The 14,409-nt window shown below is 56.5% G+C and overlaps 1 protein-coding gene across 1 annotated transcript in view; it reads right to left on the minus strand.

Annotated features, from left to right (window-relative positions):
• Positions 1-3: 3 nt before the first annotated feature.
• The window catches only part of LOC104511147 (tumor protein p73-like), a gene marked incomplete at its 3' end in the record, with an annotated part of 18,698 nt that continues 4,292 nt past the window's right edge, over positions 4-14,409 (minus strand). The window contains exons 4-5 of the mRNA XM_010153637.1: positions 10,436-10,681; positions 4-66 (exon numbers count right to left, since the gene is read on the minus strand). Of these exons, the coding sequence (XP_010151939.1) occupies positions 4-66; positions 10,436-10,681 (309 nt within the window). The remainder of the gene's footprint in view (positions 67-10,435; positions 10,682-14,409) is intronic.

The following is a 14,409-nucleotide window of genomic DNA, read 5'->3' on the forward strand; positions in this document are numbered from 1 at the left end:
CACCTTGATCTGGATGGGACATGTTTTTGCAATCTGGCAGTAGAGTTTCTTCAGCAGGGGGGAATACTGGAAAAGAAGAGACGCCCGTCGGGTCAATGCCGACGGCATGGCAACGCTCCCTCGTCTTCCTCTGCTGCTGCCCTGCAAACGCGGGGGTCCCTTCCCTGCCTGGGGGCTTCCTAGGGCGTCGTGGGGGACAGCAACAGTAGGAAGTTCAGCCTGCCTTTGAAGTAAGTCCTCATTCCCTAGGCTCAATACTTGGGTTTCCCCTGGGAAGGTTTAAACAGGAGCAAATTTGCTCGCACTACATCATTCCCACTTTCCACATAAACCAGATACAGCCGGAGCCGGGTGCCGCAGGAAACGTTTTCCCAGTGCTCTGGCAAAGTGGCAGCACCGGCTGCTCTGTGGCTCGGAGGAAATCTTGCTGGAAATCAGCGGAAACCCTCATCCGTGCATCACTCAGCCCATTTTGGGAACGTCACCCCGAGCTGGTTATCACACGCAGCTCCTGGCTGAACCGAGGGCTGGGAGCACCCAGGGTGCCGACACACCACAGCCTAAGGAACGGGTGCTTAACGTCGTTAATGGGATGACAGCTAATGGTGCAAGGTGATGGAGTTTAATTCCAACTGGGACACAGACCCCAGCCTGTGGAGCCGCTGGCAGTGACAGAGCCGTGCAGAGGGGACGCAGCAGGGACCGCTCCCCTGGCAGCCACGGGAGGAGGATGCTCTGCTTACAAAACCCCTCCTTGTGAGGGCATGGCGGGATGCGCTCGGATGGGAGCGAGAGGCAAATTGCTCTTGGAAAGATCACAGACCCGCTCGGCACAGGGGAAGCTCCCAGTGCAATTGGGAAGGGAACAAGAGAAGAGGGGTGGGAAGGCAGAGCATGTCCTTCCCCTTCCCATTAACGCGTGTCCCAGCTCCCAGTTGCGGGGATGTGCGATTCCCTTCTGCCTCGCCAGTGCCATGCTGGTTCCCATCGCACAAGGAATGTGTTTGCCTCTCAGGAGCCCAACCCTGCCGCGGAGAGAAGCCAGTCCCTGCATGGCAGGGCATGTTCCTGCTCAAAGCATCTTATCTCATCCCCACAGCGCCCGATGCCAAGAAAATACCACCGTGCGGAGTACGCGGGAGGATGTTAACGCTAATGATTCGAGATACGAGGGAGAAATTCTTCCTGGAGAGGGGGGGGAAGCACTGGGGCAGGTTGCCCAGAGAAGCTGTGGATGCCCCATCCCTGGAAGTGTCCAAGGCCAGGCTGGATGAGGCTTGGAGCAATCTGGGCTAGTGGAAGGTGTCCCTGCCCATGGCAGGGGGTGGGACTGGGTGGGCTTTGAGGTCCCTTTCAACCCAAACCATTCCATGATTCTGTGGCTGGCAGCAGGAGCCGGCTCCCAGTGAGGAAAGCCGGCGGGCTGGCAGGGATGGGTCCAGGGGTCAGAGGCAGCTCGGCGCTGGGGCGAGCAGGAGGATGCTGCCGTCATCGGAAGGTGCCAGCGGGAGGCGTAGTGCGAAGCTGGGTTTGACAGCAAAGTTATCCCTTGGTACTGGCAGCACGTGGACTTGCCCCAGGATGCTCAGAAACATTGCTTTTCACTGAAATCCCCAAATTTTGCACTGATGAGGCTGATTACACCGTGACGCCACAGCCAGGTTAGCTTCCCGGGGGAATCCCGCACATCCAGCCGGGCTTGTGTTGGAGCTGGAAGCACGAGCTCTGCTGGGGACACGGTGACTGCCCGGATGGAAGAGGATGCTCTGGTGTGGCCAGGGCCCATGAAAGCTGCCCCAGCATGGTGCGGTGGGGGGTTTAACACCCTAGATTTAAGGAGATAACATGGCAAAACAAGAGTTATTTGGAGAGGGGGGGTTGTCTCTTCCTTGCCAGGTGTTAAAATCCTGACAACTGCTGTCAAAGGATCCTTTCATGTAGACATTCCCGGGCAGCCCTCGACATGCCTGGGAAATCTAACTGCTCTGGAAGAGTAGAGGTGCATTACAGCGAGTTCTTTGGTAACAAATTCTCTCATTATACCATGTTATGACACGGATAAATCTCTGTTAAATAGCAGAGCGATTGCCCCGCAGGGGGAAAGGCTGCCGCTCCACGCAGGCGTGCCTCCGCTGATAACCTTATCATGTCTTAACAGCTCCAGGATTGCCTTCAAAGATCCCTCCGCAACAACAAACTCTTAAGGAACTCCGGGCAACAGAAGCCAGGGCTGTGCCCTGCGCGGCCACGCTCATGGAACCCGGGAGATCCAAATGCCGGTGTTTAATCACGGGGTAGCACGGCCGCCTCGCTGCTTGGGATTCCAGTCATGGCCAGGTCTGTGCCATCTGTACGAGGGGTGACCCTCGGGCTGGTCCCTCGTATCCCTCTGCAGTGCTGAGACACGCTGACCCCCTAAAAGCGGTTGCACATGGCAGTCGGAGCTCACGCTGCCGGCAACTCATTCCTGGGCACGGAAACAATAGAATCAGAGAATCTTTTAGGTTGGAAAAGACCATTAAGGTCACCAAATCCAGCCGTTATCACAGGACACCTCAACACTCCCTCGGCGCTGGTGCATCAGCACTTCCAGACCTCAGCCCCAAGGTTTCACACCTACAGAAGAGCCTGGGTACAGTCTGCCCAGGGCTCCTCCTGCCTTGACTCTCAGTTTGGCTCTACCCCTTGGCCCCTTGGGGTCTGCCCCCCGTTATGTTACCACCAAGGCTCATAGGAAATGTATATTCCTTTGGGTGTTTCCCTGTAGTCACACAGCTTGGTGTCAGCCCTCATCTGCTGGGGTGAAGGTAGATTGGCACCTCCACCGCTGTCCCTTCCCTGCTACAGCGACTTGTCCTGCCACGCACGGCATTTGGAATAACTGGAAAAGCCAAATTATTGAAGTACTCGCAGTACATCAGCATTAACCATCAGCATGGAACCCCAAAGTGTCTTTAGATGGGGCTCGTTTCACCTCTGCGTTGAAATGCGGCTGCGTCTCGGGCAAAACAGAGCGGCTCCGGTGCCGAATGTACCAGGAAAGAGGCACGCCGGAGTGACAGAGCCCTGTGGAGCCATCGGCCACGGAGGGGCTTTGTCAAAGCGTTCTTGGCACCGCTGCATCCGAGGAGATGCGCCACACGGCGCAAGCTCCAATCGAGCTAACGCCCCGCAACGATTCACGGCCACTGATGCGGCTGCAGAAAGGAATTAAACCTCATCCCAGTGTCTGCCAAGAGTCCCCAGACCCCGCTCTGGGAGAGGTCACCATGCCGCTCAGACCCACAGCTACTTCTGCGCACGAAGCCAGCGCGGGGAGAGGTGTTTTACCCCATGGATGCCAACAGCCTCGCGCGGAAAAATAACCTGAATCTTCTGTGTGGAAAGACCTGCCGGTGAAGTCCATCTCCCCTGGCCCTCCCTGGGCAGCAGAACCGCTACAAGGATGTGTCCCAACAGATTCGGAGCTGATAAAATCTTATTTATCTTCAACTGTTGACACCGAAGCGTCTAGACTTGCCTGCTTCGGGAGGGCCGCAGCCAAGTCCTCCTTTCTCTCTTGAAGGAAATGATTTGCTCAACAATTACTTTTTCTACAAATCCTCCCCCCCCACCACCTCCCTACCAGCCTCCTCCTCCTCCTCTTCTACATTCCACTCTCCTCATTAGCTCTACTCAAGACGTGTCCAGGACTGCAGTCAATGGAGCCCAATAAAGCCACTAGCCTGGCAAGAGAGGGAGAAGAAAAGTGCTGCCTCCGGCTGCTAATTTCCTTGCGCTCCCCGGCAAGCAGCTGCGGAGCCGCATCCTGGGGCAGGTTCAGACAGATCGCAGCCGAGAGGTGATAATAATGTGTCTGTCATCTTCCTCAGACATGTAGCATCTTGCAAACCGCAAATACCGTTAACCGGCTCGGACGAATCTGTTACGACAGATCCTGGAAGACATGCCGACTACAGAGCTAATTTTTTTCTTTCTAATTTTTTTTAATAACCCCTTTTTTAATCACTGGCCTGTACAGCGTCTCCCCGAGCTGGAAATTCCTCCCCAAGCTACTTTGCTGCTCCCTTACTATGAGCCGGGTTTGAGTATGCCCAGCGCATCACTGATGCCCAAGAGCATCCATCGGCGCCCGCGGGATGGCTGTAAGGGACACCCCATGCCCGCAGCCACGCTCCCTGCACCACAGTGCTGATGCTTCGGGGCGATGGCCAGGGCACTGCCAGCCATTCCCGGGATGGGGGGGTCTCCATGTGCCAGAAAAAAGTCCAATGCTAATTAAGATCTCTTGGTTCATCCCCAAAGGACTCCTCTCCCTTCCTTCCCCGGGGTGTACATCCTTAAAATAACTGCTGGGCAGGATCGCAGCCTTTCTGTCACTGCTCATCCAGCCCTGGCATTCTCGGGCGCTGTTTTAGTCTTTTCTAGGAAGTCTGACTCCGTCTGCGAGGCTGGAAACTCGGGTCCTCTGACCAAGCCGGCGCTGGCATTCCCTCTCACCTGAGAAGGAAGCTGAAAATCCAGCGAGGCAGTTACTTCATGCTTCACTACCAAGACTGGATATGGGGAAGAAGCTGGGAGGGGAGAAGAGGCTGAGCTGGGCTCGGGAATCAGTTCCTCCAGCAGGTCCCTCGGTCCCCGCAGGGTTCAGATGCCAACGTGGAGGAGCAGAGCCACATTTCCCCGGTGCATCCTCTCCCATCGCCTCAGCGGTCCGGGCAGGAGCACGCTGCCTTCCCACTGGAGCAGCCGTTGCCAGTCAGTCTCTCCCGTGACCTGTGCATACCGTACACGTTCAAGATAGTGGAGCTGATAGCGGGATCGTGTTGGAACATTGCACACCGAATTCCTTTGCCTTTTTTCTTAATTCCATTGTGTCTGGAGCTCCTGGAGCCTCATCCACGCCCTGCGAAACCTGGTGGAAAGCCTCCAGTGGGTTGGCTTCAACGGGCTTTGGAGCGGGCTGATGCTGAGGTTGCTTGCCTACTTCTGGCACCCCAAAATAGCCACGCTCTCCTGCCCAGCTACTAAGATCAAAACAAAGATGGTTGTGGCTCAGAGCCATGCCTGCCCCCCCCAGCCTCATCTCCAGGCTGCTGCTGTCCACAGGTACCTCCCTAAAATACGGTAAGGTGCCAGGGAGTGTTTGGAGGGGCAGCTATTGATGCTCCTGAAAGATTTTCCCTCCTCTACCCCAACGAGCTTTGGACAGTGACCAACAAGGGAGAACCCAGCTCCTGCCACCGTGGTTATTTCCACCCTCCTCATGCAGTTACCACCAGACAAACCACTGCAGCTCCCCCAGCGCCCACGCTCCAGCGGCGAGACCTACAGAGCAATGGGGACCAGTTCAGCGCGGCAGTGTCCTGCCAGCCGAGCGCTGGGAGGTCGGATTGCTGTGGGTAACTGCTGGATGGTATCCATCACAGCATCCCACCTCAGCCTTGAGCCTCTCCAGCCTCCCCAGAGCAGCAGCCAAGACCCTGGAAGTGGCCTGGACCCCCTCTGCGCCCATCCCCAGGTTAGGGGACCCCCCTGACTGCTTAGCTCGGAGGTTTGTCCATCTCCCCCCAGCTCCAGGGGCTCCGTGCGAGCCTGGGCAGCTGCTCTGTGCTGGGGGCTCATCCCCCCACGGCCTTTTGCAGCCTGTCCACAGGAAGCCAAAGACCCTATTAACACTTCGGCTGACTCTGGCACACACGACAGCGTTTTAGAGGGGAGAGAGTGCGGATCCGACTTGAGAAAAAGACTAATTATCTATCAGTTACCAGCTGGCCGGCGTGGTGAGGGGCTGCTGGTGAGAAAGCAGCCGAGCTCGGCTCACGGCTCTAGCATGTCCGGGCAGCTCTGGGGAACCGAGAGGCCGGATAGCTTCCAACAAGCAGGCAGGCTGCCGGCATGCCTTGTCTTGCAGAGCCACAGTTCCCCATCCTCCTCCCAGCCCCACCGAAGCAGCTACCAGAGGGGGGCTTCAAACCTACAGGGATAACCTCATTTTCAGCATCTGGCCATTGCTCTCTGCTGATAAGAAGGCCATTAAAAATGAAAAGGGAGGCAGTGGGGGCACGGAGGGCTTTGCGCAGCACAGACCGGCGCGGCCGCTTCAGTCCAGGGTTTGCGGCAGCGTGCGGTGCTCAGAGCAGCCCGGGAGTCGGGACGTCCAACAGCACCCACCGTGATGGCAGCTCTCTGCAAGGACAGGCTTGGTGCCGGTAACGCAAGCCCCAAACCCACGTCCCAAATCTCTGCCCCTTCCCCATTCACCCATTTCCTAAATTTAGAAATTCAGCACTAGAGAGAACAGGCGATGATCCCCTGGCTGGGTTCCCGACACTGCTGCCCCAAGACCCCTGCCCACTCGTTCTGCGTTGAGCCAACAACGTCTGCTTGAAGTGCGGCTTATCTGTCGAGAGATATGCAGACTCCTCATTTGAATACTTCAGGAGCTGGAGAATCCACCGCATTCCTTGGTAAATTGTTCCTACGGTTAATTATCCTCACTGTTAAAAAATTTCCACCTTGTTTCTAGTCTGAATTTGCCTGGTTTCAGCTTCCAAGCTTTGGATCTCATTATGCCTTGTTCTATTAGATTAAAGAGCTGCCTGCTATCAGAAACCATCTCCGGCGCAGACGGCGATCAGCCACCCCTACTCTTCCCGTGGAGACCTCTCTCATGGAGTACATTGCTCTGGTATCACCCTGCAAGGCATCTGTTCCAAATCTTCCATCTCCTTTGCATCTCCCTCCCAAACCCCGTCTGCTTGGCCAGCAGAGGGTTCAAAGTGTGGACAAAGTGGGCTCAGCAAAGCCCTGCTCCCCCCACCCCAAGTGATGCTCCCCGGCCCAGCTCCTGCAGAGCAAGCCACCCTGCAGACAGCTCAGCTCCAAACAGTCTTTGGCCAGGAGCCCTGGGCCTCCTTTCCTAAGCGCGGGAGAATGAGTAACACCAAATCTCCCAGAGGAACAGCCAGAGGGATTCAGTCAAAACCCTTCAAAACCAGGAATCTGTTGGGCTACGCACTCCCAGCAACCAAACCTCATGATCGTATCAAGGCATTTGACGGGACGGCTCACATCGAACTGTTTGGTTTGGCATTGCCTGCGCACCAGCTGTCAGTTCCTCCTTGGCTGGATTCTCCGTAATCCGACCACGGACGACAGGAGACCTTCGGAGCTGCTGGTCCAGCAGAGCCTTCCTCTGGGGCGGAGAGCTCCCCGCTGCTCCGAAACGCTGCCCGGCAAGCTGCAGCCGAACCTGTGGTCAACGCCTGCCCTGGTGTAAAGAGTTTGGTGCAGCTGAAGGATTCAGACAGCGTGGGGCTTCCCCGGCTACGGATGGGACAGGCAGTGGTGTTGCTGTCAGGGGGATGAATCAAACCGTGCGTGTCCTTTGTGCACCGGGATGGTTAACGCAGCCACCCTGGGCTGGACTGTCACCGAGCTGTCAGATGTCACTGTCCCCAGCCCCATGTTTGGCTTTCCTTCCCAAATTCCTGCATTTCCTAACAGCTATCCTAGCCCTGTACGCTGCTACAGATGCAGTCACAGTCTATGTATAGAACCACACCACGGTCAGACCCATCATTTGTATACTGTGCTACATAACGTATGTTTTTTAGCTGAATCCCTTCCCCTGTTTAACCAGGACGGACTCTCAAGCACAGCAGCAGCAACGCAGAGCTCAAGGCGGGCGAGGGGGAGGCAGCAGCCCCATCTCCCAGCACAAGAACTGCAGCTGTGTGGCTGTGACAGCCAGGAGGAGACGGAATCGGGCTGTCACCGCAGCAGGACAGCAATTCGCGTGGCCACCTCGGCGAGCCCGCGCCCGCGTCGGTGGCCCTGCAGCCGTTACTATTGCGAGCGCAACATGCTCCGCGCTCTCCAGGGTGCAAGATGCTGCTGACCTGCTTCTGTTCTCCACGAGCTGGGCTTCAGCACGGTGAGATCTGGGTTGGTGGGCTCTAGTCCTGCAGCCAGCCTGCTTTCGGCGCACGCACAATGCCCCCAGCAGCGCGGTTCGGAGATCCGCACTTCTCACCGACTGCCCTGCCAAGGATTAAAGCCAGTCCGGGCGTTTAACTCCTCCGCTCCGGATTACTTCCCAAGAGGCCCCCCCCTTGCAGCTGCATGCTCGGCAGCCTCAGCTCCCAGCCCTGGGAGCATTCTCCACAGGGGCTTACGGCTGCCCGTGGCACGTTCGCTGGGTCCAGGAGGGCTCTGGCAGCATCAATGCAGCACTGCCTGCTCCGATGTACAGGGAGACCTTAATGCAATGAGAAGGAAAGAAATCCCGTCCTGATCAACACAGGTCCCAGCAGGACACGGCAGCTACAGGGGCACGGTCAGGATGGGGCGATGCTGAGGCAGTCGGGCTCTGTTTGGTTAGATCTGTGGGGAGATGCGAGGCGGCTGGGGGGCTGCAGCAAGGGAAGAGGGCTGTCATGGGCTCCCTCGCCACATGGGGCTGCCCCCGAGAGCGTCTCCCTGCTCCCTCTGCTATTTGGGGGACAACAGGCCAAAAGGACCTTAGTGGTGTTTTTTAGTTACTGCAACATGCACCTTCTGGGACAAGGGAAGGTGTTTCCTTACTGCTAAAGTGAGCACGGAGAGTGACTTCAGGAGGTGCTTTCTCCACCTTTCGATATGCACGTCCTGTCCGACTGTGCACCCTGTCCAAAGCTGTGTCTGCTGCACCCCAAAACCATCGCCAGGCACCGCAAGCTGTGGACAGTGGCAAGTGAGCATCAGTCACCTCCAGGTCCTCCTCCTCCTGTGCCGGGAGAGCAGGAACAAGACCCCCTGCATCACTGGAGTTCGCTTTCCTCTCGGATGCTCCTGTGGTGCGGGAATGCCTCTACCTAATTACTTTTAACTGGTGCAAGTTACCCCCCGATAGGGATAGGAGTGGGCTGGGGTCACATCCTACCTGAGGACCCTTCGTTTATTCAAACCCTAATGAAATGCAGCCTTCAGCAACCCCTTTCAAGGCAGGGCAGTGGAAAGAGCAAACACTTCACCACTCCTACGAGGGCAAGTCGTATTTAATCACGGGGCCGGTCCCAAGCCCCTGGTCAGCGCGACGCAGCCGCGAAGCCGTGAAGCTCCGGTGACGGGACACGGGGAGACTGCTCTGCTGCCCCACAGCCATGTATTTGGCTGTGCTGGAACACCAGCTCACTGCCAGCTTGCCGCTGCTTTGCCAACTCCATCCGGACGTTGGTTTTTGTGGGAGACAGACCCGGCGCTGCGCCTGCTGCCGTAGCCTGTCCCATCCCACCGTGCCATGCCAGCAGCGAGCGGAGCAGCACCCACTGCCCACGGCCTGGGGTCTGCCTGCACAAAAGCATCTGAGGACGCATTCTCTCTACCGTGGAAAGGACGGTCTTGGCAATTAAACACATCAGCTTCCAAAAATAAAACTCATTATCACGCCTGGGGCGGAGAAATCGCTCCTGGTCTGCTCTGCCTGTTCTGTGATAATGCCACACCGCTGTCCCGGAGGAAACCCCGCTGCTCCCTCCTTGCATCGGTTGTCTTATCCCAGCCTTTCTGCTCCGATAATATTTCCCGGAGGAAAAACCTGGCTGCCCCAAGCATGCCGGCGAGTGGCTTTCCCAGGGGCTCAGGAGGTGGCCGTCACAACAACACCTCCAGCACCGGCCGCATGTGCCCTTTTCTCTTAAAAACAGGGACGGTGCTGCACAGAGACAGGATCCAGGGTCTGAATTTAGGACTTTTTTCTACAAAAAGCAAAGCAGCCGGCATGCACTCTGCCCAGTTCCCACGTCCCTGATGTGCAGAGGACTCTGCCGGGCTGGTCAGACTGGCAACGGACCAAACCTGCATCCCAAGGACCAGGCTGCCGTGCACACATCCCGCCCGGCATGATGCCGTCCTGCAATCCTTCTGCTGTTAAAAGCTGACCCTGTTCATTTGCTGGGAGTCCTGGAGCTTAAGTCCCTCTTCTGATACGAGATGGGAAAGGATTGTAAGTGACAAGCGAGGATTTACAGCAACGGTGGGAAGGGTCCCAGCAGATGCGAGCTGAGGTTGGCTCGCCTCTGACAGCGGTTGCTGCACAGGGAACCCCCGTGGGAACAAGGCAGGTACTTCCTGGGGATGTTTCTCCAGCTTTGCCATTTTTGGGGACATTTACCTACAGTTTAGGGAATTGCCATGCAGGGAGTAACACTCGAACCGCTGCGCTTCGCAACATTTTGGGAGAAAATCCCTTATAAGCAAGCACTGACATTTTTTGGCACATTTTGCATTCCAGGGGCACCTGCGCAGGCGACCTCCCCTTCGGGTGGCCAGCCGCCCCCGTGGGAGCGTGCCCCCCGCATCCCACTGCCAAGCACCGCCGAGACATCCGTGGCCGGTGGGCCGACAGCACCGTCCGCGGCGGCAAGCGAAGGCGAGAAGACACGCGACTTACTGTCCAGGTGGCCGACTTGGCGGTGCTGGATTGCTGGAAGGTCACCTCGAAGTGGTGGGGACCGGGGTAGTCGGGGTTGGAAGGGATGACGGGAGCTGGGGACATGGCGTCGAAGGTAGAGCTGGGCTGCGAGTAGGGCGAGTGCGTTGGGACATTGGAGGTGTGCTCGGAGCTGTAGGGTCTGGTGGAGTCTTTTCTACTGCCGATGCTCTGATCCATGCTGTTGTTGAGCAAATTGAACTGGGACTGGAGGAAGGGAAAAGGGGAGGAGGGAAAAAAGAAAACACCAGCCAGTTTAGAGACATGGAAAGCTCAGCCACACTTCTCCAGGGCTCCAGGTGTCCTGTTACAGCCTCCTTAAAGGGCCAGCGTGCGGGAAAGGCAGCCAAAAGAGCCCATCTGGGTCGCTTGGCTTTTTGAACAGGTCACCACTTGTGTAAGGGGTAAACCCACCACCCTTCAGTCACCCCCTTCTACCATCTCCGTCCTCACCGGAGGCAGCGAGCTGCCGAGATCCATGGATTTCCAGCACATCTGGCTATGCGAAGCCGCTCTTTTGCGGGCAGGGGACTGGGCAGGGATTTGGGGGGGTTTGCTCGGGTACAGGAGATGTCCCATTGCGGGATGGGGAGCGACGACTGGCCGCTGGAAAGCCGCTGGAAAGCCGGCCCTTTGACAAAGGCACAGCTCCCATCCCAACGGCTCAACATCCAACCTGCTTTTCAGCCCTCTCCCGCACGCACCCACTCGTCGCCAGCATCCACAGGCACAGGATGTGTTTCCCTAAGGAGAGCCAGCCCCGAATGGTGGTTTGTGGGATTCATTTCCAAGCTGAGATATTTGCTTCCAGTGGCTTTCTCTGGTACAGGACTAATTTGGGGAAAACCTCAAACCTACAAGGCGCGTCGCTGGGATGCAACACGCTGCTGCGAGGTCAGGGAGAGAACGTACCTATTTATGCCTGTCCCAGCTCTTGTTCCAGCCATGCTGGACCAAATCCTGACTTTTTACAGTGTTTTTTTTCTTATTCCTCTTCTGCACAATTACTATCAGATACTTCCAGTAAGAGCTGGCAGCTCTTTTATCTGCAGGCATAGCCTAAGCAAAGCCACGTTCTCAAAAGCCACATGGCTAAAGCGGCCTTAGCCTTACATCCAAAAATCAGACCAAAAAAAGTAATTTTTTCTATAGAAGAGAAATAAACTAATATTAAAGAAAAAAAACACAAATGTAACCATTTCTCAGAGGAGGAGGGATGGCTTTTTCCCCAGAAATCTGCATTTCCAGGATGGCTCAAGGGTTGTTTTTCTGCTATTTACAAGCCAGCCGTTGCTGGCAGTCCCAGAGGTGGGTGCTGCCAGTCCCCACAGCTGTTGCATCGCCACTTGTCACCCCGATGCCCCGCAGCACCCCGCATCAGAGGAGGAATGGACTGCCTGCCTGTGCTCCCTACTTCACCCAGCTCCAGCCCCAATCCACAGGGCCCTCCCTTGGGGCAGCTGTGGGGAAGTGAGAGCTCCTGAGCTCCTGGAAGGCGGCCGTGACAGTCCCTCAGCCATCTGCCTTCTCCAAAGGGCTCACCCCTTAGGAATCAGGAGACGTGTTTTAACTTGGGATCCCAACCTCACCCAACCGTCGGCGATGTATAATGGTTTAAAGGCAATCACCCTTCTCCAGGAAAGTTCTCCTGTTGTCTGCATCTTTCACAAGGTCGTTGGAGCCTGTGACTAACTTGAGGAATGCTTAACAAGATCTGGCTTGCTTTTACACATACAGCCAATTTCTCCCCTAAAATATGTGAGTAAACCCCTCTATTCCTTCTTGCCGCTCCATAAATAGCCCAGCCAAAGACAAACCGCCCCCATCCAAACCTTCCACAATCCCAGGCTTCACCTGGAGAAAAAAAGTGATGAGAGACTGACAAAATGGGCATTAAAAATGAGCATGGAAACCCTTTTCATCCAGCCGGGAACCTGCCTGGCTGCAGGCAGCTGCTGGCAGGGACCGGGGTCCCAGGGGGCCTGGGTGGCACTGGCTGGAAGGTGTGCAGCACAGGGCACCCTGGAAAAGCAAAGCGCAGGCATGGGATGGGAGCAGCAAGGAGAAAAGGGATTGCTGCTCCTTGGGACTGATCCATGGAGAAGAGCATCCTGACCTCCGCAGGGGAAAAAGCCTTCCCGTGGGGAAAGCAACAGCACACGAAGGAGACATGAGACCCGGGGTGTCACCTCTGCAAGCTGGGCTGGCTGCTCCGAGCGGGGACCCCCAGCCAGCACAAAGCAGCAGGCACTGCCCTGGCTCCTGGGGCTTTGGGAATCCGCTGGCAGAGATGCCCACAGTCAGGAGCAGGGGGAAAGCGACCACCTTGTCCTTGAAAATTGACTAGATTTTGGAAACATTCCCAAAAGAAACAAATCGAGGGCATGAATGTTTGTGTGTGTGCGTTAACAAACCCACCACAGCTCCTTTGTGTGTAAGTCTGTAAATATACACACACACGGATGTTTATCCACACACAGAGATAAATATTCCCATGACTGCAGCAACGACCTCCCAACTATCGGCACGACAGTACAAAACAGACCCGGTACATCTCGGCTTTATACCCATAAGACACAAAAGAGGAATGAAGTGACGTCTGTTTGGGGAGCGCAGCACCGCTCCTTTCTATCTCTCACAGCATCTATGCCTGATTTGAACTTTCGGGAATGCCGGAGAGAAGACACAACCCCTTTTTGACTAAGAAAGCAACCTCAGTGCATCAGGACAGGGCTGAAAACGTGTCGCCTGCAAGCGCAGGTGCTGTTCTATCTGCTCTGCCCTCCCCGAGGGTTTAAAGTCAGGAAGGAAAGCCTTCCTGGGGGGCATGCTGCCAGCCCAGCTGAGGATTTCCTGGCAGGAGACAAACTGGTGCTGGTGGTGCCCGGCACCGCAGGGGGATCTCTGGATGGATGCTACAGTTAGCACCCCTCCCGTCTGCACATACGGGGGCGAGGAAGCTGCACCCCTTGACACCAAAGGTTTAAATGGCTCCTTGGGCTCTGCCAGCACCGGATCAGGCAAAACAAGAGGGATGCTGACCGAGCCACCACGGCTGCGGCATCCCATGCTGGCACTCCGGGGCCAGAGCAGCCACAGGTCCTCCGTGAGGCCATGGGACAGGGGAAGGCTCACACTGCTCCAGACCCCTGGCACATCCTGGGCAGTGGCAGGCAGGGGTGCTCCGCAGGCAGAGCCAGAGCCTGTGCCCAGCTCCTGCCTTGGTGGCGGAGGGGGATTTCAAAGAAATAGCAGGAAGGAGAAACCCGTAAGTAACAAGTAGCACCTACCGTGGTATAATGCTGCATCGGGTCGCTAATGTACAGCATTTTAGTCGTCTCGGGATTCACGGAGCACTGGGAAGCGTCCTGCCACGGGAGTCATGGGGTCAGGGCGATGGTGGGGATGGCTGGGGTAGGAAGGCAGGTGAACGAGGGAGCGGGTCCGGGACGGGCAGCATCAGGGATGCTGCCACTCGTGTGCCGCGTGTGTTGGCTTTTTGGCTTTTTTCATCTCCCTTAGTTCTGTCAACTAGCCGCATCCAACAACAAAACGGGACCCACCCCTTTCTGTCCCTCATGACTATTCATTAAAGCGCAGGGCAGGCCCCAGCTTGCCCAGTGATGGACCAGGCGATACCAACCATTCCCACTGCAGGGAGAGCGGGGGTCCAGCTCCATCGTCAAACCTGGCCGGATTCCACTCCAGAAAGCTGCTGGCAGCTGCACTGGGCTGGAAACCCATTTGGCCGTCACCCTTTGCCGGCAAACCGAGCTGGCTGCCCTTGCATCCCCGGGGTGATGAGGTGACTCTGAGATAGCTCCGTATCACAGAGATCTGGAGTTATCCCTATCTAGACAGACAGATACAGATAGATGTGGATAGATACGGATAGATGTGGATGGATGGATGGATGGATGGATGGATGGATGGAT

This window comes from Eurypyga helias, unplaced genomic scaffold (assembly GCF_000690775.1).
Source record: "Eurypyga helias isolate BGI_N326 unplaced genomic scaffold, ASM69077v1 scaffold22026, whole genome shotgun sequence".
NCBI classification, from domain to species: Eukaryota; Metazoa; Chordata; class Aves; order Eurypygiformes; family Eurypygidae; genus Eurypyga; species Eurypyga helias.